General features: G+C 43.7%; 1 protein-coding gene across 1 annotated transcript in view; it reads left to right on the plus strand.

The window, feature by feature from the left end:
• Nucleotides 1–41: 41 nt before the first annotated feature.
• LOC148442587 (uncharacterized) overlaps nt 42–25,746 on the plus strand; it is a 113,913-nt gene continuing 88,208 nt past the window's right edge. The window contains exons 1-5 of the mRNA XM_088463777.1: nt 42–126; nt 246–343; nt 885–1,332; nt 4,621–5,768; nt 9,452–9,462. Coding sequence (XP_088319903.1) covers nt 42–126; nt 246–343; nt 885–1,332; nt 4,621–5,768; nt 9,452–9,462 — 1,790 coding nt within the window. The remainder of the gene's footprint in view (nt 127–245; nt 344–884; nt 1,333–4,620; nt 5,769–9,451; nt 9,463–25,746) is intronic.

Here is a 25,746-nt window from a genome sequence, read left to right on the forward strand (position 1 = left end):
AGGTTCCTATAAGGTGTCAGGATGTCACTGTCTATGTCTCCATGCAGGAGGGGGAGTATATAGAGGAATACAGGGGTCTGTACAAGGACGTGATGATGGAGAATCACCGGCCCCTCACATCATTGGGTAAGAGGAGACTGTAATTTATTGTACAGGGGAGAACAGGTACGGGGGGCCCCTATATACTCACATCACCTGATTGTAACATATATACAATGTACTCAGTCACTGTGTGTCTCCTACAGATGTACCCAGTAACAGAAATACCCCAGAGAGATGTTCCCTTTCTTTGTATTCCCAGGATTGGACAGAGGAGAATCATAGGACCCCACAGGAGTATCAGGTAGGTGGTATTTAGGATCTAACCCAGTGATTCCCAACCTCGGTCCTCAAGGCACACTAACAGTCCTGGTTTAAGTGATGGTTAAGCATGGATAGTTAAGCCAAAATAACTAAGGTACTAATTAACTCAGCTGTGCTCAAGTATGGTAATCCTTAAAACCTGGACTGTTAGTGTGCCTTGAGGACCGTGGTTGGGAACCCCTGGTCTAAGCAATATACCACAGTATCTTTCTCTAAATGATCTGTAGAGCAGCTGTGTGTGCTTTATACACTGATATTATACTGTTTAGTCTAAATCAGTGGTTCTTAAACTCTGTCCTCAGGATCCCAAACAGCTCTCATGTTTTCCAGGTCACCCAGCAGGTGCATAGGTGTATTCATTAGTCACTGACACATTTTAAGAGATCCACAGGTGGATCTAATTATTTTACTTATAATTATGTGAGGAGACCTGGAAACCATGCACTGTTAGGGGTCCTGAGGACCGAGATTGAGAACCTGTGGTCTAAATGAAATCAGACATTTTTTTATGGATCATTTAGAGTGAAGATTTTGCTGATATTAAAGTAGAAGATATAAAGGGAAAAGAAGAGACGTATACGAGTAATAACAATGCAGAAGATACAGAGGGAGAAGATGAGACATATGGGACTGATATGAAGGCAGAAGATATAGAGGTAGAAGAAGAGACGTATGTGACTGATATGAAGGCAGAAGATATAGAGGGAGAAGAAGAGACTTATGTGACTGATATGAAGGCAGAAGATATAGAAGGAGAAGAGGAGACGTATGTGACTGATATGAAGGCAGAAGATATAGAGGGAGAAGAAGAGACGTATATGACTGATATGAAGGCAGAAGATATAGAGGGAGAAGAAGAGACATATGTGACTGATATCAAGGCAGAAGATATAGAGGGAGAAGAAGAGTTGTATATGATGGGTGATCAGCAGTTTAAGGAGGAGAAAATCCCTACAGATATCAGCTCAGGTGAGTAATTTATTACAGAAAAGAGTCACATATTCTACTTGTTTCGTTTACTACAGCAATCTCTTATTCTACACCCTCCTCTGTCAGTACAAACTAATGAGGTAAAATTTATCTGCCCAGTGAGAGCGTCAGGAGCCATCAGCCCTTATTATACACCTGCTCTTCCCTCCCATAATGTCACTATGTTACTAGCCCAGAGATCTGACCAGTCTCCTCCCCACACTCACTGGTGTATCTCATATATCAGGAGCCATCAACCCCTATTATCCTCTTCCTGTCCCACCTTACATCATGTCACTGTGTGTTACCAGCCCAGAGACCTGACCAGTCTCCTCCTCACACTCTCTGGTGTATCTCATACATCAGGAGCCATCAGCCCCTATTATACTCCTGTTCTCCCCCTCACATCATGTCACTGTGTGTTACCAGACCAGAGATCTGACCAGTCTCCACCCCATATTCTCCTCCTCACATCATGGAGGGACTCAGGAGAGTGCGCTGTTGGAGCGCCCTCAGCATGGTGGTCAGATGGCATTCCCGCCGGCTCCGGACACTGGGCACCGCCATGTTGGACCTGGTCAGCTTACCGCTATTCCCCAGTGGCAGCCAGGCTAATGTCCACCTGACTGCACCAGCCAATTACCGCGTTGACCCAGGGTATAACTATCCATTCTGTGCCTGAGCTTCATCACTACTAGATTTCCAAGATTCCAGCTCCCTGGCTAGCTGTCTGCAGTTCACCTGCTGATTCTTGCTGTGGTTCCAATGCAGCTCCAGGGTGTGCTATGGTGCTTTCCCTATCCAACTCCATTTTGTTTTTTAGTCAGGTCCCAATGTGGTTTCAGTTTGTGCTACAGTTTGGTCCCACCCCGACTCCAGTTTGTGCTACAGTCCGGTACAAACTCTGCTCCAGTTTGTTCTACAGTCCGGTCCCAACCCGGCGCCAGTTTATGCTACAGTCTGGTCGCAATCTGACTCCAGTTTGAACTTATATTCTGGTCCCAATGCAGGTCCAGTTTGTGCTTCAGTCCAGTCCCAATCTGGCTCCAGTTTATGCTTCAATCCAATCCCAATTGGTGCTACATTCCAGTTCCAGTCCAAGTTTTTAATTTCATTGCACCTTTCTCCCAGTACTCTCCTGCTGTATGACATCATATACATCCTTCATCTATGAGGAAGAGCTACATACATCCTTCCCTACTCCAAACCTCCCGAGCTATCAGTGACCAGGTATCTAAGTCTCTCCTGGGAAGTCCAGAACCCGCAGTCCTTACATACAGGAGCTGGAGGATGCTCTGAAGTCTTCTGCCACTGACAAACGCCTTGGCCCCATTGGGTTTATACTGTCATATTACAAAACTTTTGGAGACTTGCTGCTCCCTAAAACACTTTAGGCCTTGTTGCACCTCTTATTATGTTTAAAATTACGATGTGCAGCCCAGCCCCCCTTTTTCCTCTGTGTATGTGTGTATATAAGGTACATATGAAGGCGATACCCCTTCTCCTGGGCTAGCACTCCTCCCACCTGCCCCAGGTGATTATATTGGTATGGGTCTTTTACATTGCAGTACACACATTTATTGCTCTATTACAGGTAAGTTCTAGATAATGTATTTAATATGTCAGTATTAGGGATGTTAGGGGCACACCTTTTGAGGTACACCATGACGGTGTAGATGGGCAAACATGTACTAAGTAACCTATCTCCTCTGACACTTATTTAGTTCTTCCATAAATGTAAACATTATATATCTGAACATACAAATCATTGGTTAGCGGATACAATTTATACATATATACAGTGGATTATAAGTCTACAGATCATAACACATACTGTTACTAATACCATTGCTAATATGCCCATTCTGATATGAAATGGGCTTTATCATTACATCGACCCCTACATGGTAACTGGACCGTACTATTGGTGCCCTGTAACTGTGATGTGAACTATAACTGCTAATGTTGGCACTTGCGAATCTCTAAGTGCCAACATTCTGGGATCAGTAGTCCCACAGTAATAGACTATATTTATTCTATCTTTATACAATTAACCCTGCACCAAAGGTATTAGGGTGTGGGGAATAATCCTGGGCTATCAGCCTGGGGTAAATTTAAGAGGTTTTCCCCTTTTTTGGGGTGGACCTACTTCCCATCAGGATGAAAATGCTTTTTTAGTGGCATTGAAACGTTGACATCTCACGCCGAGTGAGCGTCTTATTTCTACAGCGTGGAGTGCCACACCAAATGGGTTCTATATATATATATATATATATATATATATATATATATATTTATTTACACACACACACACCACCCCCCCCCCCCCCCCAAGGGAGCGCTGGATTAATTGATAATAAATTTAATGCGTATATAACATTACATGTAAACACATCAATACAATTAAGATAAAAGATACAGTATAACTAGTATCCTATATCAACATATTCTCATAGAGATATATCACTGATGACTGGCAAATATTAGTCTCTTGAAGAATGTCATTCAAAGGATCCTGTGGAAATCCACTAGTGGTATAGAAACTTGATTAGCAGAGCCAGTGTGTTTGGATGATTTGCATCCATATAGTCTCACCACGCTTAGGGAAATCCTGAGCAGATGGCAAAGTCCCCAGATAGTACCGGTGGTAGGGCAATCTTCTGTGAATTTACGTTCCCCGTCTGGCAAGCGGCGATTCTGATTTTCAATGTGATGACGTCAGCGTCAGTGGGAGCAGCACATCGGTGCCCAGATATGAGAAGAAGTCACGGCTCTTACATAAAGAACGGAGGTTTCGCATCCGTAGCACCATAATGTTTAAGCCGTTCCAATTGTCAAGCAGCCAGTATTAAGTCCACAAACTTAATGCGTTTCTCCATTATTAGACCATACAATGGTTTCCTCAGAAGTACAAGAGCCAGATGCTGGTTCATTGAAATATGGGGGACCCCCAAGCTGGTTTTTCCCCATATTTCCTAAACCAAAATTTGTTTATTGGAGCATTTTATATGTAATATCCTAATGTTAGAGAATATTAATATTGATTAATTACCTGTCCAGTTCCCACCTCGTTTTAATTGAGTGCAGTTTGATGTTTTTTTTATAAACCCTGCTATATGCATAGGACAACTTATTACTGACACTGTAAGTTATACATTGTACCTTGCAGCATCTTCAATGTATCTATTTGGTGGTAATTCTGGGTCTTTGAACTATACTCTTTATTGGGCAAAGTAAACTTGCCATAGGGAAAACATTCATATTACCATGTATTTATTTTATTTCCAGCACATGGATGTAACAGCAGCAATATCCCGGAGGAATTTCCCATGCTCTCTCCAGATTGTGAGCTAGAAGGCAACAACATCACAGGAGATTCCCCACGAGAAAGCCCCATTATACACCCAGTACATCACCGTGCAGATGTGTCATCTAATCCCTCTACTCATGGGGAATGTTCTCATGATAACTCTGATATTGGAACTTCTAGTACTAGTTCTAGTACAGATATATTTCCCTCTCCTACAGGGAAAGCTAAGGCAGGAAAGAGGTCATTTCCATGCTCTGAGTGTGGGAAATGTTTTACATACATATCAGTTCTTGTTAGACATCAGAGAAGTCACACAGGTGAAAAACCATTTTCGTGTTCTCAGTGTGGGAAATGTTTTTCAAAGAAAAAATATCTTGTTAGACATAAGAAAAGGCACACAGGTGAGAAACCATTTCCATGCTCTGAGTGTGGGAAATGTTTTTCACAGAAATCACATCTTGTTATACATCTGAGACGTCACACAGGTGAGAAACCATTTCCATGTCCTGAGTGTGGGAAATGTTTTACACGGAAATCAGATCTTGTTACACATCAGATAAGTCACACAGGTGAGAGCTCATTTCCATGTTCTAAGTGTGAGAAATGTTTTAAACTTAAAAGAACTCTTGTTGTACATCAGAGAAGTCACACAGGGGAGAAACTATTTCCATGCTCTGAGTGTGGGAAATGTTTTGCATCTAAATCATGTCTTGATATACATCAGAGAAGACACACAGGTGAGAAGCCATACCCATGTCCTCAATGTGGGAAATGTTTTAAAGAAAGATCAGCTCTTGTTACACATCAGATAACTCACACAGGGGAGAAACTATTTCCATGCTCTGAGTGTGGGAAATGTTTAACAAAGAAATCATCTCTTGTTGCACATAAGAGATGTCACACAGGTGAGAAACCATTTCCATGCTCTGAGTGTGAGAAATGTTTTACAGAGAAATCAGCTCTTGTTAAACATCAGAGAACTCACACAGGAGAGAAACCATTTCCATGCTCTGAGTGTGGGAAATGTTTTACACAGAACGCAGATCTTGTTATACATCAGAGAACTCACACAGGTGAGAAACCATTTCCATGCTCTGAGTGTGGGAAATGTTTTACACAGAACTCAGCTCTTGTTACACATCAGAGAAGTCACACAGATGAGAGGCCATTTCCATGTTCTGATTGTGGGAAATGTTTTAGGATCAAATCACATCTTGTTAAACATCAGAAAATTCACAGGAGAAATGCAATTTTAGTGAACTTGTAAACCTAAAATGGAGGTTTAACAATATTCTAAATGTTCCAAAGGTGAGAAATGTTCTTTTTCAAAAATTAATGTTGTACACATAAATCAAATTTTGCTTCACATAAGAGAACTCACACAGGTGAGAAACAATTTCCATGTTCTAATTGTGGAATATATATATATTTTTTCATTTTTAAGCTTTTTGAACAACAATATGCATGAAATAAAATTTCTGTTACACTGACATACATCACCAATTGATTGTTATAACTTCTGTTTTAACCATATTCTGTTTATACTCTAAGGGGCTTATGTACAGAGGGACATGAGCATTTCTTTTCTCATACATAAAATATGCCAGCAAGAAAATGTATACTTCCCTATGTAGTCAGATATCTTTTGGGATGCAAGACCAGAATCCGCCAAGGCATATCAGTGTATGGACGTAGAGCTGATGGACGTGCACTATACATAAGCGTTAGGTGTATAGTATATATAAAAATTCTTGAAAATGTATTGAGTTTTTCAAGATAAACATAATGATGGCAACAAAGACAACACGACAAGAAATATGAACATAATCAGGAACCATACAGAGTACATGACGGGTCATAAAGAATCAAAAATCGTACATAAAAACAGGAAGAGAAGGACATATTATCCATCTCTAAAGAGCCATGAAAAATTTAAAAAGCTGAATATGAACTGTAGAAAATGCACTGAGAGGGGAGGATAAGGATGGGATATACCCCACTCACACATAAATAAGTGCAATAATATAATTCAGCCACAATTATTTATATCGATCAATATAAATATGATAAATCAGAAAGAGGAGTCGCGTTAATAAGAAAACAATTGGCGATATAAATACCAGTTGGTAGATCCAAGGAGGTGTAAGATATGTTCTTGCTGGGAGTGGCCTAATGTTATAATATATGGGGTACTTATATTGTATCATCAGGTTACATTTCTCTGCACATTAGGAAGAGTGGACTGATGCTGTAAGTGTAGCATATGTAGAAGCAGAACATGAACTTGTTCGGGCCTAGAATTAGAGCGTTCCATCTACTTAGATAGAATCACCTTATTAGCCAGCGTGAGGACATAAAGAAATTAGGTAAGGTGTTTATGTAGAGAATGCATACTCCAAATAGAGACAATCACAACTATCAGTGCCCTGGGGTCTAAGGATCAGTGTAAACCAAACCTAGTATTGATAAACCAGAGAGTTATGATACCAAAAGTTTTGAATTTTAGGGAATTGCCAGAAATTGAGAGAGAATAATACATTAGGGGCTTTACATTTTGGGCAATGACGATGTGCTTTATCTGGCCCTGGGAAATGTAAGCCCTGTGACGTCATTTTATGTGAATTTCTTGCAGTTGTGCTGAATGTAGAGATTTCTGTATGAGGGGTATTTACCTAATACCTAAGTAATTAACTCGCAGTATTTGGGGTCAGTTCAGTGAGAGGATTAGTGGGAACTAAATCCCAGCACAAAAATGTAATCCTATAAGAAACAATGGAAACTAAACTAAGAAGGGAGATTATGGGTTCACTTCATATGAGGGGTCATAAGGCTCCAGAAGGGACTGAATAAAATGCCAAACCTGAAAATACATAAAAAAGTCTGAACGAGTTATATCGTGTCTGTCTACCAACTCTGGAGTTAAAAGAAAGTGACCACCCGGATCAAAGACATCTTTGATAGCACTAACTTCAGAGGCGTCACTGGGTCAGGTGACCCGCCCATGTGCACTGTAAATCCCCCCTGTGTGAAAAGGGCATGGTCTCACAGGAAAACACATTCACCTATGGTTTGATTTCTTTGTGTGGATTGTATGGGTTGTTGCTGACATTTGGAGAACATTTCATTACAATAAACCATTACAAATATATTTACTGAGAAAAATGTTGATGTGTTCAATACTTAATTTACCCGCTGTATGTGTTTTAATGAGTAGAACTATATACCTAACACATAAATTGTGTACCCAACCAGTTTCACGCAACCTTTTTTTTGTTAACAAAACACATATTAAAAGGTCCACGAACATCATGTGTAGACTAATGTCATGCAGCAATTGGATCACTTCCACCACAAAGCTCTCACAGTCCAGCAAAGACTCAATGATAAATTCTCTGGTGGAGGCGAAATGCGTCAGTCCTTGACTAAAATGAATATATATACAACTCACCCCTTTACAAGGTAGCAAAATAATAGGTAACATCTGGCATCCGGTCACTCCCATATGACATTAGCCCTTTACCCATCCACTGCAATATGTTAGCAGGAAAGTACCAGTGGTCCACACCCCTGTATGGTACCATCACTCGAATTTACGGTTTTGTCTAATTCATAGAAATATGCATGAGACCATATATATAAAGTGCTTGTGGGTTTATAGGCATCTGATGCCTCTACAGGCTTTAGTGCCATCTCCGAAATTCAGATTAATTTGATGGTGCACATATTTTGGGGAGTTTCAGAGCTTGCATATCTGATTGCTTTACAAAACAGAAGGAAGGGAAAAACTGGGTAAGTAATCCAAATTGGAGCACACTTCCAATATTAATTAAAATATAACATAATCTAAAATTAGGTTAGCGATATCAAGGTACAATGAACCACAGTGCAAATACATATCTCTCTTCTTCATGGTCCATAGGCTTCACAGGGAGACCTTGATGTCTTGGACATTTGGGCACCATGCAGTTAAAATTTTAATCTCCCAGGATGCACTGGGCCACTCTCCCTATACCCCACCCCCGAGCCAGAGGCACCTCAGTTCTAGCTGGTCCCTCTGGCTCGGGGGTGGGGTATAGGGAGAGTGGACCGGTGCATCCTGGGAGATGCACCGGGCCACTCTCCCTATACTCCACCCCTGAGCCAGAGGCACCTCAGTTCTAGCTGGTGCCCGGCCGGAGTCAGGTCACCGTATTATGCATAGTGGCTGCTTAGCAGCCCCAAAACTTTTTATTGTAAAGAATCTTCAGAGCGGGCAGCAGCAGACTGTCCATTGGACGTCTGCTCTGCCGCTCAATCACCCTGCCGGCGCCGTGACGCCAGTACAGATCTGAGGATCTTGGCAGGATCCCAAAGTCTGCTAGCCGGGCCCCGCGGGACACCCAGGACTGTGGCCAGACGTACGGGGACAGGTCAGTGCGGATCACTGCTTGCGGTGATCCACGTGATTAGTAGTCCTTTCTTCTGGGTCTCGGGATGGACTGGAGATGATGGCAGTGGAGCCAGGCATAACATACCCTGCACTTCCACTAGACCACCAGGGACTTGAAAGCTGGTATGGGAACCAGCATCCCGGGGGTTATGTGCCGGCCATGGGAGGCAGCCTTCCCTGTTTAGCAGCTCCTCAGCTAAGCGCACCTTTCCGCTAAGGTCTGGCTTGGCTGAGCTGCTCTCCTAAGAGCATGCCCCCTCAGGTCTCTGACAGCCATTTTTATTTCCTGGCTAGTTGCAGCTCTCTCAGGACATCATGGATCCTGGTACCCCTGCATACCTCACCCCCTGGTCAGCGTATGGAGCACTATAACCTACCAGACACTGAGTCTGTAGTTGAATTGTAGTGCCATTGTGCAGAATTTTTTTCTGCATTGTATGTGACTTAATGCTAGTGTTGTCATGTCTCTATACTCATACTGTCAGACATATTGATATACCTTTTCTTTCTATCTACTGCCCCGACAGTACATGGTGTTGTGAGGGTATTTTTGATACCTCACATTTATTGCAAATATATGTATGGTCTGTTGCATATGGTGGGCCTTTGCACTGTGCCATTTTTGAGCCTGTGTCCCTGCGGCTTCCTTAAGCATCAGTCAGGAATAGTATTTTGTCTTCCTCCTAGTATCTGACATACTCAGGGGTTCCATTATACTCAGTGCCATATTGTGTGCTTATTTCTCTGCCAATATGTCTGAGATGCCATCCTGCTGTCATGCAAGTCATGTGCAGCAGGTTTAGGTGAGAAGGTACAAGATGGATTATGTGTGAAGTGTTATAATTCTCCAGGCCCTTCCATTGTTTTGGTCCCCATGCAGGAACCCCCTTGGGCTTCCTTTGCTCAGGCACTGACTTCCATTGCGGGCCATTTAGTGGTACCAACTGCTTTCCCCCTATAGGGTTCCCACAGCAGTCTGTTATTCCCTCACAGGGGTTGCATCAACAGGTTACGGCCATGCAGATGCCTCCACCATGGGTCGATACTCTTTCTAGCTCTAGTGCAGAGCCTGGTGGCCACCTCCACTGCTTACCAGGCCATGTTGCAGGGGATAAAGCAGTCATCTCAGTCTACACTACATACCGGGTCTGAGATATCATCTCATGATGGAGAGATTGTGGCTGACACTGACTCCGCAGGAGGCAAAGACTTGGTCTAAGGTCAATATTCCTGCTCTGATATGAGCTGTGTGTTCTGCCTTAGTCATAGCGGTGGACGAACCACCAGCTCCTCGATCCAAGCATGCTCTGTTTAAAGAAATAAAGGTTACTTCTGCAGAATTTCCTTTATCTGATCAGCTAGTGGATCATATGGACGTAGCATGGCATTCACCTGGGAAACTTTACCAGCCTCAGAAACGCCTGGCCTACTGTTATCCTTTTCCAGAGGAACACTGTGCTAAATGGAAAACACTTCCTTCATTGGATTCTCATGTTATGTGCCTAATTAAGAGTGCTATATTGCCTATGCCATTCCATATCTTCCCTAAAAGATCCTACGTATAGGAAGGTGGAAGTTTGTCTGAAATCGATTTATTTTCTTTCAGGGGCAGCCTGGCTATCTCATGGGTGGCCAAGGCTATGGAATTTTGGGCAGACTCCCTTGAGCACTCTTTTTCTACAGATGTTTCCAGAGATCAGGTAACACTGGTGGGTAACGTCCGTGATGCAGCAGCATATATTAATGAAGCTGCTTTGGATGTCAGTCTCTTGACTTCCAGGATTTCGGCTGCTGCAGTGTCAGCTCGCCGTTCTCTGTGGCTGCACTCCTGGAAAGTGGACGCTGATTCTAAGAAGGTATTAGAATGCTTGCCTTATAATGGTGAAATCTTGTTCGGTCCTGACTTAGACAAGATTGTGGACATGTTGGCAGCTGCCAAAAAGGGTGTCAGATTTAGGGGAGCTCTCATGTTGCTCCCCATATCTGATATTTCACCAGGACAGGGCGGTACTTCGGACTCGCCCTAGGTTCCTTCCTAAGGTGGTTTCTAGTTTTCACATTAATGAGGAAACTATTGTACCAGCCTTTCAGTCTCCAGACCTCTCGGCATATGTGGTCTCATTGGATGTGGTACGGGCCCTCAGGATCTATGTGGACCGTACCCATTCCCTTCGCAAATCAGACTCCTTGTTTGTCATCTACGGTTTTCACAAGAAGGGATGGCCAGCCAATAAACAGACATTGGCTAGGTGGTTTTGTATGACGATATCTGAGGCTTACACTCGGGAAAGCCTTCCTGTTCTGCCTTCTGTAACTGCTCATTCTACTCGGTCTGTGGGTCCATCATGGGCAGCTCACCATGGCGCCTTGGCTGTTCAGCATTGTAAGGCAGCCATGTGGTCTTCTGTCCAGACCTTTCTAAGGTTTTATGCCTTTGATACCTTTGCCTATCAGGATGCTTCCTTCGGGTGGCAGATTCTCCTCTCAGTGCAGGAGCATCCTCATCCTTAAAAGGGCTGCTTTGGGACATCCCCAAGGTCTCCCTGTGGAGCCTATGGACCCTGAAGAACAAAATGAGAGTTATGGTAAGAACTTATCTTTGTTAACTCTCTTTCTTTGAAGTCCATAGGGTCCACAGGCCAGTCACCCTGACGCACCTGGCTTCAGATGGGCTTCATTCGGGCCACCGGTTTTCTATCTCCTTCTTCATGTGAGTGGGCTTCTTGTGTGTACCAGACATCATTCTCTCTTTTATCCTCCTCTGGCCTTTGGCTTATTATGAACTGAGGTGCCTCTGGCTCGGGGGCGGGGTATAGGGAGAGTGACCCAGTGCATCCTGGGAGATTAAAAGTTTAACTGTGTGGTGTCCGGATGTCCAAGCCATCACCTACACCCCAAAGTCTCCCTGTGGACCTTATGGACTTCGAAGTTCTTACCATAACTCTCATTATGATGTCCAAACTACAATAGTAAGATAACAATTGAAAATATACTTGCACCCATTTTAATGTACCCCCAATTTACGTAGAACAGTAATTTGCTGAGGAAAAAATTGCTTTCTATAATTTTTTAATGTTGTTTTTTCATATACGTAAATTACTGCCAACCAACGCAACTTATGAACCGTAAATACTTTTATTACGGCCAATAATACACTTCTAAATTATTTACTGATGTACGTCAGCCATTTTTTGGGGTACAGATGCAATTTCCTGCTTGTTCTGACTTTTTTCACCGGTTCAGCCTGTTCTTTTCTGAATTCGCCTGTTTTTTGGCGAAAATCAGCCAATTTCACCCGTGGCAGCGAAACCAGCCTATTTTGCACCTAATTGAGCTTCCCCTTAGTAGTGTTATTACTAATTAATCACTGCACTACACCACATATAATTATTGTTTCTATATTCTAATTCAGTTTCACTATTTTCATTATAACACTTTATACATATGGTTCAGTCTTTCACTACACGTCCCCTCATTTTCACCTCATCACATTTACTCTGTCCATTCACCTCTCCCTCATCACCTCCTCCTTCCCCTTTATGCCATTATTTTGTACACATGATCTAGTCTTCATTCTAGCACCCTGCATCTGTCACACCCTGTGCAGTTCCCCTTTCCTACCTGGGGTGTTGCTCTCTGTTCTGGTGCTTCTAGAACACACTGGTCTGTATCTCAGAAGTTGGTTTCATCAGCTGAGTGTGCTAGAGGCACCAGAGCAGAGAGCGACACCCCAGGCGGGAGGGAGGAACTGCACGGGTTGTGACTGGTGCAGGGTGCTAGAATGAACACTACATGATTTTTGGCCACATCAACTTTCACTTTAAAAGAGGCACAGTATTCTCGCCTGTTGCTATTATACACTTGTATTACCTCCCTCCAGCACACTATCACCTGTTTCACCTTCTTTAATCTAGTCTACTATTTATCCAACAAATCGTACCTACTGCGGGAGCACATTCACATCTACCTAGCTTGTATATACTGCTGTCTTATAGTGCTAATAATGGGATTTACCACGCCCCCTCTTTCTTTTCTCCTATTGGCTCACCCCTCACTTTATTTAGCCTCTGATTGGCTGCTGCAGAGATATACCTGGACCAGCTTTGTTACACAGCAGGGACGCACTGAAGACACAGCTAAATAAACCTCTGACCCCCCCCCCCCCCGCCCACCAGAGTCACCACGAGGTGTGTGGTGTACTTTGTCAGCGCTGTAGGCTGTCCACTGTGGCCATTGGGACCAGGCTCCGGACAGAAGTGAAATCCTCTTCTCCTCTCTGTAGACGCAGGTAGTTTTTAGGTAGTTCCATCATCACTCCCTCTACTTCTCTGCGACTGGGACCTTAGGGGGTACTGCTCACTGATTGTTCGCTGCGCCCATACACAGGCAACCAGCAGCAGCATCCCTCTGTGACCCTCCCCACTTATCATTACCTAATTCTGCTTCGCCTCAGACCAGGCCTGGGTGGTGTTCTCAAAATAAGATGTAATTTCCTTTCTTAGACCAACCAAGTATAGGATTTGGATCCGCTCACACATCATCCACTGCCACTGACAAATGATGCACGGCCCTTTGCAATAGAGGGACTTCCTGGTCTATGACCCAGAAACCCCTCTGATGTCCTCCTGCCGATTGGATCCCTGTCACAGCACTCTCCCAATAGAGGTAATGCCTACCAGGACTTGGCGTTACCCACCCCAACCAAGCTCCAGAGTGCATCGCATCCTGGGGGCATGGTGCATATGAGAAATGCAGACAAACCTGCATTTTCGGGGTTTGACTGCATTTCCCCCTTTGATGCATCCCGTCCATTATTAGGATACTATACTTGCACGATCTACGCTACATAAATGTGTTGTACGAGGGAAGCTTATACAATTAGGGGCGTTTTTGAAAAAGCAACATCTAGCTCCCATAGATGCCTTATTGCAGAAGATACAGACCCTAGAACTCCTACACAAGGTCTCACTTTCTACTGAAACTCTTCAATCTCTCACAGGTGCCCAAAAGGAGCTGAATAAGCTTATGTCGGATAACATTAAATTAGATGCTCGTAAGTGGCTCAAGCGGCTACATTCTTTGGGGCAACAAGCCAAGCAAGATGTTGGCAACTGCATTTATTGCCCAATTAAAATCACATTCTAGGCCTGTTTGTAACTCCACAAAGGAAATAGCTGCTGCCTTTCAGTTCTATTACTCCCCACTATATAATTTGAAAGATCCGGTGACAGGGGGTATATTTGCAGTTCTGAAAGAATGCCATTAAAGCTTACCTAATAGAGGTAGGATTCCCTACCCTTTCTGAGGTGGAGATAGAAGCATTAGAGGAGCTGTTTACTTTGTTTGAACTAGATGGGGCTATAAAATCAACCCTGGTAAGATCCCAGGTCCGGATGGTTTCTCCATCGGATATTAGAAGACGTTTTGTGAAGTGTTATGCATAGGGGTTTTAACAAAGTCTCATATCTCTCACCCTTATCCTCTCAGTCTCTTCTTTCCCATATCTGTTATCCCAAAAGAAACAAAAGACCCAGCCCAGTGTTCTAGTTACAGGCCAATCTCTTTTCGTTAAGCTAATGGCCAATCGCTTCAAATTGCTCCTCCTTACCCTAATCCACTCATACCAGGTGGGATATGTCCCTGGCCATGAAACCAAGGAAAATACCACAAACGTTTTATATTTAATTCACAAGGCTTCTCGTCAGAAGACCCCAGCCATTCTTCTTTCAACAGATGCAGAGAAGGCTTTTGATAGGGTAGATTGGGATTTTTTTGTTAGGTGTGCTTGAACATTTGGGTCTGGGTCCGGTAGAATACCAGAAAATCTAAGCTCTATTCAACCCCTTCAGCACTTGTGAAGGTCAATGGGGACCTGTCAGAACCTGACCTGATCGCTAATGGCACTCACCAGGGCTGTCCTTTATCGCCACTGGTATATGTGCTATATGTATGGAGGCCTTGGCGAGGGCCATTCAGCAAAATGATTCTATAATGGTGCTAGGTATTGGGGATAAGGAACACAAATTAACACTATTTGTGGATGACCTTCTGGCTATAGTGACTAATCCTCGGATATCTATCCCCAACCTTCTGACTGAGTTTAGGCATTTTATCAAATTTTAAGATCAACTTATCCAAATCAGTATCCCTCAACCTCACACTGGATTAAATCAGCCTCCGAGACGTACAATCTACATCCCAATTTTTGTGGAATCTGACAAAAATTAAGTAACTTGGGGTGTTATTACATAGAGATCTTTCCCAGATCTTTTCTTCCAATTTTTCCCCCTCATTTACTAGAATTCGATCAAATCTTCTTACATGGTGCACTTAGAGGATTTTGTGGACAGAGAGGTTAAGTGTCATTAAGTGAATGTACTCCCTAGGTTTCTTTATCTTTTGCAAACACTCCCTATTGCGATCCCACAATCCTGGTTCACAGCAATCCATCGCATAGAGAGTTCATATGGCAAGGTCATAGGCCCCATTTTAAGCACAAAATATTATATAGAAGTCCAGGGGTGGCCTCCAATTGCCTCATTTCCCTTCACATTATAATGCAGTTTTTCTCATGAGAATTATGGAATGGGACCGTTTTTCAAATAAGAAGCAATGGGTCGACATTGAAGATGCCTCTTTGCCTAAACCCAAGTTGGAGCTACCTTGGCTCCCAGCTTTCCCATCCCCCTACTAGGCCCTACTATTTCTTGTTGGCGTTGCCTACGTTCACAAACACTTTTTTTCTTCCACCCCTTTCCATCTTACTCCAATATTTGGGAATCCTAAATTTACCCCCGGGATTTCAGTATAAGGCATTCCAAGTTTGTTGATCACATGGGATTACTAAGGTTAATCAATTACTACAGGCTTTGGGTATTCTGAGCTGCCCTTCAATTCAAGTTAAATGGGATCTACCCAATAGAGATATGAAGATATCTTCAGATCAAGCATTTGCTTCAGTGCTTAGGCCCCCTCACAGGTTACTGTTGTGGAACAACTCCATTTGAAGATATGTATACTTCCCAATCGTACTCCTCAAACCCTGTGTCCTCTATTTATAAAATTCTGGTAGATCACACCTTTTCCACTAGAACTAAATTTACACGTAATTGGGAGATCGATATACGGGTATTGGTTGGAGAGGATGAATGGCAAGAGATTTTTCGAAATACATTCTCTAGATCCTCGAATATGCTGGTGAAAAAAATTCTTTCCCGTTAATATCACTGCCCCAGCTTACTAGCTAAAATGTATCCCGGAGTCCCAAACACTTGCTGGAGATGTACTATAGTGGTAGGAACACTTTTACACATTTGGTGGGAATGCTCACTCATCCAGCCTCTTTGGAGTAAGGTGATAGAGACAGCCAGTCTTATTCTCCAGGAAGATTTACCCTTGTGTCCTAGTTTTAGGTGATTAAATCTTCTTCAGGAGACCTCAGGCACAATATAAAAAGATGCTTCTTAGACATATACTGAGCGCTTTAAAAGCAGTTATTCCAGTGCACTGGAGATCGACTTCTATACCCACTATGAACGAATGGTGTGCACGTATGGATCATTAGGTCTATGGATGACCTTATACTGTCCCTATCAAACACTCACCAGGATTTTACAACAATATGGGACCCATGGCTGACATATAAAGAATCTGAACACTATAAGTCACTATAAAGGAATATGGGCGAGACACATAGAAACACGAGATTAGTTTTATTTTCAACCTTGGAATAGAGGATTTTTCTTTTCATTTCTCTTTTTCTACTCATTCCCCCCTTTTCTATTCATTACTTTTGGTTCTTCAAAAGTTTTGATTTGTTGTATGTATAAAAATACTAACTGAACTCTGGGATTTGTGTATGGTCCAGCATATGTTATATTTGTCATGCTGAGTGGCTGTATACTGTATGTTATGCTTTGTTTCATTGTACTTATTATTTTATTTTTTTCACATGATATGCTGTGCTAACTGCATTTTGTGTTTGTATTTAATAAATATAATTTGCAAAAAAAGAAGGACGGGGTTTGCGACCATGTAAAGATTATCGGGGCCTGAATGCAATAACCATCAAGGACCGGTTTCCCCCTTCCCCTACCGCTGATTTCTAACTTTTTGATTGAATAAAAGGGGCAAAGATTTTCACCAAGCTGGATCTTCATGGGGCCTACAATCTAATCAGAATTCGATATGGGGACGAGTGGAAAACACCTTTAATACCCGTGATGACCACTACTATTACTTAGTTATGCATTTTGGATTAAGCAATGCCCCATTTTTTTTCAAAAATACATGAATCATATCTTCCAGGACCTGTTATATAAGACATCCTGATATTCTTTGAGGATTTAGCGAGGAATCGACAACATGTATGTGAGGTGTTTTCACTTCGGACTAATTAAAGAGAGCAAGTGAAAGTCCGCACAGACCCTATATAACCATCATCTTTCCCCAATCATATATATATATATATATATATATATATTTAATGGTACTTTACAGGGGAGATGCACCCGGGAATATAAATGAGCATTGATAAGTGATACTGAGGTTACCTTCCTGGATCTGAAAATAAGTACAATGGAGGATGGTCGGATATCTACGGACCTTTATAGAAAACACACGGCTACCAACAGTGTGTTACACAGGTCAAGTGCGCATTTTCCATCGGTTGTGAAAGTTATTCCCAAGGGGGAGTTTTTGCATCTTAAAAGAAACTGCTCTGATCCCGCACAACTTGTGGTCAGATCTGAAGAATTATCAGAACGGCTATTAAAAAGAGGATGTAGCAAGAGAGCCATAAAAAGGTCACATTATGAAGCCAGGAATTCTCTCCTTTACTTTAATAAGGTTAAAACCAAGAAGTCAGAAACTATTAGATTCATAGGAGACTTCTGCTCGGAGTGGCAACTCATGCAAAGTATAATACAAAAACACTGGTCGGTACTGACACTGGACAAGGGTTCGACACTATCCTGGTAGTGGTGGATAGTTTCTACAAGGTCGCTCATTTTGTTCTTTTAAAGGGTCTACCTTCAGCACCAAAGTTGGCAGAAGTGTTTATAAGAGAAATTTTGGAGGTTGTATGGATTTCCTATAGACATTGTTTCCGATCGAGGGGTACAGTATACCTTTAGATTTACCATTATCTCTTCGGCCTATCATCCCCAGTTACCATTATCTCTTCGGTCTATCATCCCCAGAGCGAATAAACCAAAATTGGAGAAATTAATTTGAGTGTATGTTTCTGTCAATCAGGATGACTGGGTCGCTCTGTTGCCATGGGCTGAATTAGCCCACAATAATCTGTGTCATGAAGCATCGGGGCACTCTCCTTTTTATACTCAGTACGGTTTGCAACCAGGGTTACCTGAGTTACCAGGTCTTCGATCAGTATCACTTCCAGCCGTACGTAGTACAGTGAACCGGTTCTTTAAAAACTAGATGGAGGTAAAGAAGAATTTGTGCAAAGCCTCTTCAAGGTATAAACCGTTTGCAGACAGGAAGAGGAGGAGGGTTCCGGTGCTGAATCCTGGTGATAAAGTCTGGCTGTCAACCAAGCTACCAAGATTAAGAGACCCAATGATGAAGTTTTCTCCCAGATACATTGGTCCCTTCCAGATTCTTCAGGTGATCAATCCAGTCATTCCATCTGAAACGTACTAGTACACTTAAGAGGGAGGCTCTGGAGACAGGTGCCAGAGTATAGGCTGCTTTACCTTACTCCAGCGTTCTTGAGCATTTCTCGTTACCTGTTCCTGACTTTGGCTTCGTTCCTGACCCGTTTTCGTCTGACCCCTGGTACTGTGTTTGGTAAACTGCTTGACCTCAGTAATTCTCTGTGATCTGCATACATCTGACCCCTGGTACCGTCTTGCCCGTTAAGATTCTGACCCGTCCTGTCGACTATGCTGAAAGTCTTCTCCGCTCTATCCAGAGCTCATCAGCACCTGTATAGGGAAACCTATCCTGAGGGCCGTGACCTATGTGTCAGACTCAGCCAAGTCCACACCTTCTTGAGGGGGTCCCTGGTGAACACCGCCGGCACATTAGACTCTGCGCCTCAGAAATAGTTCTGGTCAATTCCCAAATACAGGTTACATCCATAGTCTACCCGAGAGTGTGACATTCGCTGAATGCAATGAGGTTAGCAATGTCTGAGTAAGGTCAGACCTTGTGCAAGTGTGCGTGAGGCTGCGATGTGACCGATGGTTTCGCAGACGTGGAAAGTATTACGGATGCGTGTAAGGTAAGGCGGGTGTCCTTATGTTGTGCCTCGGTAGCATAGCGATTGCAGATTAGCATATATTCCAGGTGAGACTGCGTGCATGATCGCTACTGCAAAAGCAGTTGCGATCTGAACTAAATCAGGCCCTAAGTTCATTTCTACCAATAACATCCTATCAGCCATAGAAATCAGCACAATATATATATATATATATATATATATATATACATGTTTTATATAAGAGACACTGACAAAGTAATATCTCAGGCATAAGGTGACAATACAGGAGCTGTGTCATGTGTCTGACTCGTGGGGGTTCTTAATGTTTACTGGTGCCATACAGGGGCTGTGACTGCTGGTGCTTTTCCTGCTAGATAATCATCACACTGAGGGCCTGATTCAGACCCGCTCGCGAGCGCTGAGCGCTCGCAAGCGGGTCGATGTTGCCCAAGTCCGCATGCGCACGACGGAGGCTGCTCCGTTGTGCGTATGCGCGAGACCCGGTTTGTGATGGGGAAGCCGTCGCTCCGGGTCTCGCACCAAAGGGGGCGTGCTGTCGATGGTGATTGAAAGCACGCCCCCTTTGGTGGGCGTGGCTGCCCAGACGGAGGCGTTCCCATGGGAACGCCTACCGTCTGGGTCCGGCCCCACTGACATCACTAGTGATGTCAGTGGGAGTGTTTTTGGCTCTGAGCCAAAAGCACTCCGGGCTTGCGGCCAACGAGACCCTACCGCAAGGGTCTCGTCGCAAGCCCGATGGTCGTGATGGTTCTGACCATCGCGACCATCTTTTTGGCCGCTCGCATAAGCTGTGGGTGGTTACCCACAGCTATGCGAGCGGCCAGGAGGCCGCTCCAATTTTAGTTAGGATGGCCCTGATTCAGAGCGAGCGCTCTTGTCAGAGCATCCGGCTCTGAATCAGGCCCTGACTGCGCACACTGCTCCATGCTAACATGTTACTGGTGTCATACAGGGGCTGTGACCGCTGGTGCTTTCCCTGCTATATAATCATCACACTGACTGCATACACTGCTCCATGCTAACATATTACTGGTGTCATACAGGGGCTGTGACCGCTGGTGCTTTCCCTGCTAGATAATCATCACACTGACTGCACACACTGCTCCATGCTAACATATTACTGGTGTCATACAGGGGCTGTGACCGCTGGTGCTTTCCCTGCTAGATAATCATCATACTGACTGCACACACTGCTCCATGCTAACATATTACTGGTGTCATACAGGGGCTGTGACCGCTGGTGATTTCCCTGCTATATAATCATAATTTTCGGACTCTTTGGATAAAAATACTTATTATAAATGTAAAGTGTATTTTTACTCAGCTGAAAAAAATGTGGCACAACCTCTGCCGAACTTAGACTCGCAGAGAGCTTTAGCTGCACAAGTGTATCCACAGGTGTCTCCTTATACTGCAAAGTCCAGGTGAGTACGGTGACCACTTCTAGTGTATACGCTGTTAGCCTGTAAGAATGAAGCTGGTAATCACACACAGCACTCACATGTGTCTCAAGAGATGGATATACCACAATATTCATGGATCCGTCAGGGAGACAGTATAAGTGATTTGTTACATCAGATCTATTAAACAGCAATTTCTGACGCATTTCACTTCCAACAGAGCTTTACCAGAGTCATTGCTGGTCTGTGACAGCTTCGTAGTGGGAGTGATCCAATTGCTGCATGACATTAGCCCACAGATGTTAGGGGACCTTTTACTTTGTGTACATGACATATAACACAATATAAACCGTAAAGAAAAATTGGATGCGTGAATCTGGTTCAGTATAATAAATAGCAGTTTTTAATATTTTGTTTAGTTAATTAACACATAACAAACATTCGGTCCCTCGAATCCCAACACATGAATATGTTTGGCTGCATTTTGTACATGGAAAACCAGAGAAAACTACACAATATTACAATGTAGCATGTATACAATTATTAGTACATACAGCACAATATTACGTTTCATAGAAAGATCTTTATAGCCTCATTCTCTGAGCTCGGGAAGGAGTAGAGAGAGAATAGTATATATACATACAGATATATACACATACTGGGGACACCACCCGGAGCACCAGGGACATCCAAATACAGGACAGTCCTTACGCCTCACTGTTGTTGTGCCCTGATATTATATATATATATATATATATAAAACATGTCACACTGTTTATATCTTTCCATTGCTCTGGGCACTTGGTCTCCTTGCAGGTTATAATGGAGGGGAGGGGGCTGGTGACAGAAACTTATCTGTCAGGTCTCAGACCTTATGGTCTATTATTAGATGACAGGACTCTGTTACCGCCTTGGTCACTGATCCTTGTGTCTTCCTACCTCGTTTATACCATTTGGGTGATCCAATTCCAAAAACTACTATAACACTGCAGTCACTTTCCTTTCAAAATAGATAAAAGCAAGAAAAGTAACAGCAGAATACAAGGAGGACAGTAATACAAACTATGACCATTCACGAAACTGAAATATCAGAGGTCAGGATAAATGCGGTTTAATAAGATAAATAAAATGTCCATTTGTAATCACGGTTTAGTGTAAATATGAGATATGATAAGAACTTACCCTTGTTTTCTCCATTTCTACGAAGTCCATAGGGTTCCACAGGATACCTTGGGGTATAGGTGATGGCAGATATCTGGCACCTCAGTTAAATTTTCAGCCTCCCAGGATGCACTGGGGTCCCTCTCCTATACCCCGAACCATAGCCAAAGCATCTCAGTTATGTAACAAGCCATAGGCCGGAGAAGAAGAAAGTCTGGAACACACAAGTATCACATTCTCACCAGGAGACGGAAAAACCGGTGACCAGATGAAAACCCATCTGCAGTACAGGTGTGACAGGGCAGGAGACCTGTGGAACCCTATGGACTTCGTAGAAATAGAGATAACAAGGGTAAGTTCTTACCATATCTCATATTTTCTACTTCAGGGTCCATAGGGTATCCACAGGATACCTTGGGAATGTCCCAAAGCAGTATCCTTCAAGGGTGGGGACGCTCCTGTGCTGTAAGGAGAATCCGCCACCGGAAGGGAGCATCCTGAGAGGCGAAGGTACCAAATGCATAATACCTCTCAAAAGGTATGGACAGAAGACCAGGACTCAGCGCCTACACAAAAAAACAATTATCTAGACAATGACAAAAATGATACAGAGAAACGTTTGTCATAAGCAGCCTTATGTTAAACTTTGATACAAAGTGACTTCATGCTCCTATGAGCAGATGCTGCAGCGGATAGAGTTTAGCTGAATGATCCAGAAAATCTTGATGATGAAAAAAGTATTGAGAATCAGATAATCTGTCCAAAATTATTCCTATATATGTTTTTTCAGCTTTCGGTAAAAGAGTCTCTGTGTATTAAATCATAATGAAATGCCGGCTCCTATTAATATAGTCAGAAGCAAGAAGACAGTTCGTGCAGCTGGTCAAATCAAGTCTCCACCAAAAGCTCGTAATTAAGAACTGTGACCCGGACAGTCCATAAAATAGAGGAACTCTATCATTTGCAATAAGGAGCACAGTGTTCAGTCATACCAATAATTGGTATATATATATATTTTCAATTATTTGTTTATAGCTTGTATTTTTTAGAATGGTATTTTTTTTCATTGTCGAGATAATTGTTTTTATGTGCCAGTATTGGCTAATAAATATGCTTATTTTATATACATCTCATTGCTAAGTATTTATCTACTGCTCACACTTTCATTATTTATTTTTTATCGAGTTCACTGGAGTGTAGGCGCTGAGTCCTTGTTTTTTCTATATTTATTAATTTTTGCATACATACACAGAGTTTGCAACTTGGCTGCATCACTTCAGTACTCCATTTGCATTTATCAACAATTTATATAATAGGTACATGCGCCAGAATTAGGTGGTTCTACATTTTTTACATGGGCAGAAGACCACGTGGCCGCCTTGCAAAGCTGAACAGCAGAGGCGCCATGGCGAGCTGCCCACGAAGGACCCACAGACCGAGTAGACTGAGCCTTAACAGAGGACGGTACAGGAAGGCCCTCGTGAGTGTAATCCTCAGAAATCGCCATGCAAATCCATCCTGCCAATGTTTGCTGAGTGGCAGGCCATCCCTTCTTACAGAAACCATAGAGGACAAACGAGACAGACTTCCGAAATGAATTGGTACGGTCAACATAAATCCTTAGAGCACGTTCCACATCCAATGAGGCCTCACCAGCTGAGAGGTCTGGGGAATTAAAGGCTGGCACTATAATTTCCTCATTAATGTGGAAACTAGAGACCACCTTAGGTAGGAAACCAGGGCGAGTCCAAAGCACCGCCCTGTCCCAATGAAAAATTAGAAAAGGAGAGCGACATGAAAGAGCCCCCAACTCTAGAAGAAACACAGTCTTAGCTGTAAGCCATTTTAAATCCACTGAGCCCAGGGGTTCAAATGGCTGTCCTTGGAGAGTCCTCAGGACCACAGCCAAATCCCAAGGAGTCACAGATGGGACAAGGGAGGCTGAATGCGAAGAACACCTTGCATAAAAGGTGCACACATCAGGAAGAGTAGCAATCCTATGCTGAAACCACACTGACAGGGCAGAAAACTGCACCTTCAAGGAAGCAAGGTGAAGACCGTGATCTAAGCCCGCCTGTGGGAAAGCCAAAACCCTGGATATCCTAAACACCTGAGGATCATAGCCTCTAGGGCGACACTATTCAAAGAAAGTATGCCACGCTCTGTGGTAAATTCTTGTAGATGCCGGCTTCCGAGCTCTGAGCATGGTGTTAACCGCAGATCTGGAAAAAACCCCTGGACCTTAAGAGGGCTGTCTCAACAGCCACGCCATCAAAGACAGATGACCCAGGTCCGGGTAATGGCGAGGACCTTGAGACAACAGGTCCGGACGTTGAGGCAACAGCATCGGAGTGTCGATGGAGAGACTCTGAAGATCTGAGTACCAGTGACATCTGGGCCACGCTGGAGCTATCAACAGGAGCATGCCTCCTTCTTGCTTGAATTTTCGAAGCACTCGAGGAAGTAGGGACAACGGAGGGAATAGGTACGCAAACTGGAAGGTCCACCGGACCGACAGAGCGTCTACCAGAAGAGCCTCGTCTTTTTTTTTTACCCACACAGGCAGCTTGTTGTTGTGTCGGGAGGCCATGAGGTCTATCTCTGGAAGGCCCCACCTGTTCACTAGGAGTTGAAACACCTCCTGGTAAAAGAGACCATTCCCCTGGATGCACATCTTGATGGCTGAGAAAGTCTGCTTCCCAGTTGAGCATTCCTGGTATGAACACTGCCGAGATGGCTGGGAGATTGCCTTCCGGCCAAGCCAGAATGCGGGACACCTTTGTCAGTGCCGTCTGACTTCTTGTTCCTCCTTGGCGGTTTATGTGAGCCACTGTGGTGGCGTTGTCTGACTGTACCTGCACGGGTTTTCCTTGGAGAACATATCTTGCCTGCTGAAGAGCTCTGAATACTGCCCGAAGTTCCAACACATTTATTGGAAGCGCAGATTCTGCTGTTGTCCACTGTCCCTAGAACAAGCATGGATCTGTTACAGCTCCCCAGCCCCGGAGACTGGCGTCCGTTGTCAGAAAGACCCAGTCTGCAATCCAGAAGGGGCGCACCTTGTTTAGGTGAGCCGTCAGCAGCCACCAGGTCAGAGACAGACGTACCTCCTGAGAAAGCACCATTGTCTGTGTCTTTATCCAATGGGGCAACCCATTCCATCTGGAGAGGATGAATTTCTGCAAAGGTCTGGAGTGAAACTGGGTATACTCAACCATGTCGAACATCGACACGATGGATCCCAGTAACCTCATTGCCGAGTGAATAGACACTCGGTGACTCTGAAGGTAACTGCGTACTTTTGCCTGTAATGCAGAGATCGTAGAGAGTCCAACAGGGCTCCGAGATGGAGCATCCTCTGTGAGGGAACCAGGGAGAACTTCTTCCAGTTTATCAAAAAGCCGTGATTCTGCAACACTGATATTGTTAGTTGCAGATGGCACTGAAGTATCTCTGGAGACCCTGCCAGAGGTCATCCAGATAAAGTAACAAGCGGACCCCCTGCATTCGCAGGTGGGCTGCCATGACCTTGGTAAACAATCGAGGCGCTGTGGCAAGGCCAAAGGGCAGCGCCTGAAACTGGAAATGTTGATTGACCACTGCAAACCTGAGGAAACGCAGGTGTGCTAAGATAATGGGGATATGCAGGTAGGCATTCTCAATGTCCAACGACACCATAAAATCTCTAGGCTCCATTGCCAATATAATGGAACGCAGGGTCTCCATCCTGAACCGAGGAACCCCCAAGGATTTGTTGAGGGACTTGAGATTGAGGAAGGGCCGGTAAGACCCATTGGGTTTCTGCACCAGAGTAATACTCCGTTCCACTCTGGGGTAACAGAACAGGCACTATAACTCCAGCCTTTAG

The sequence above is a fragment of the Taudactylus pleione genome, unplaced genomic scaffold, assembly GCF_031769625.1.
Source record: "Taudactylus pleione unplaced genomic scaffold, aTauple2 ptg001443l, whole genome shotgun sequence".
Lineage (NCBI taxonomy): Eukaryota > Metazoa > Chordata > Amphibia > Anura > Myobatrachidae > Taudactylus > Taudactylus pleione.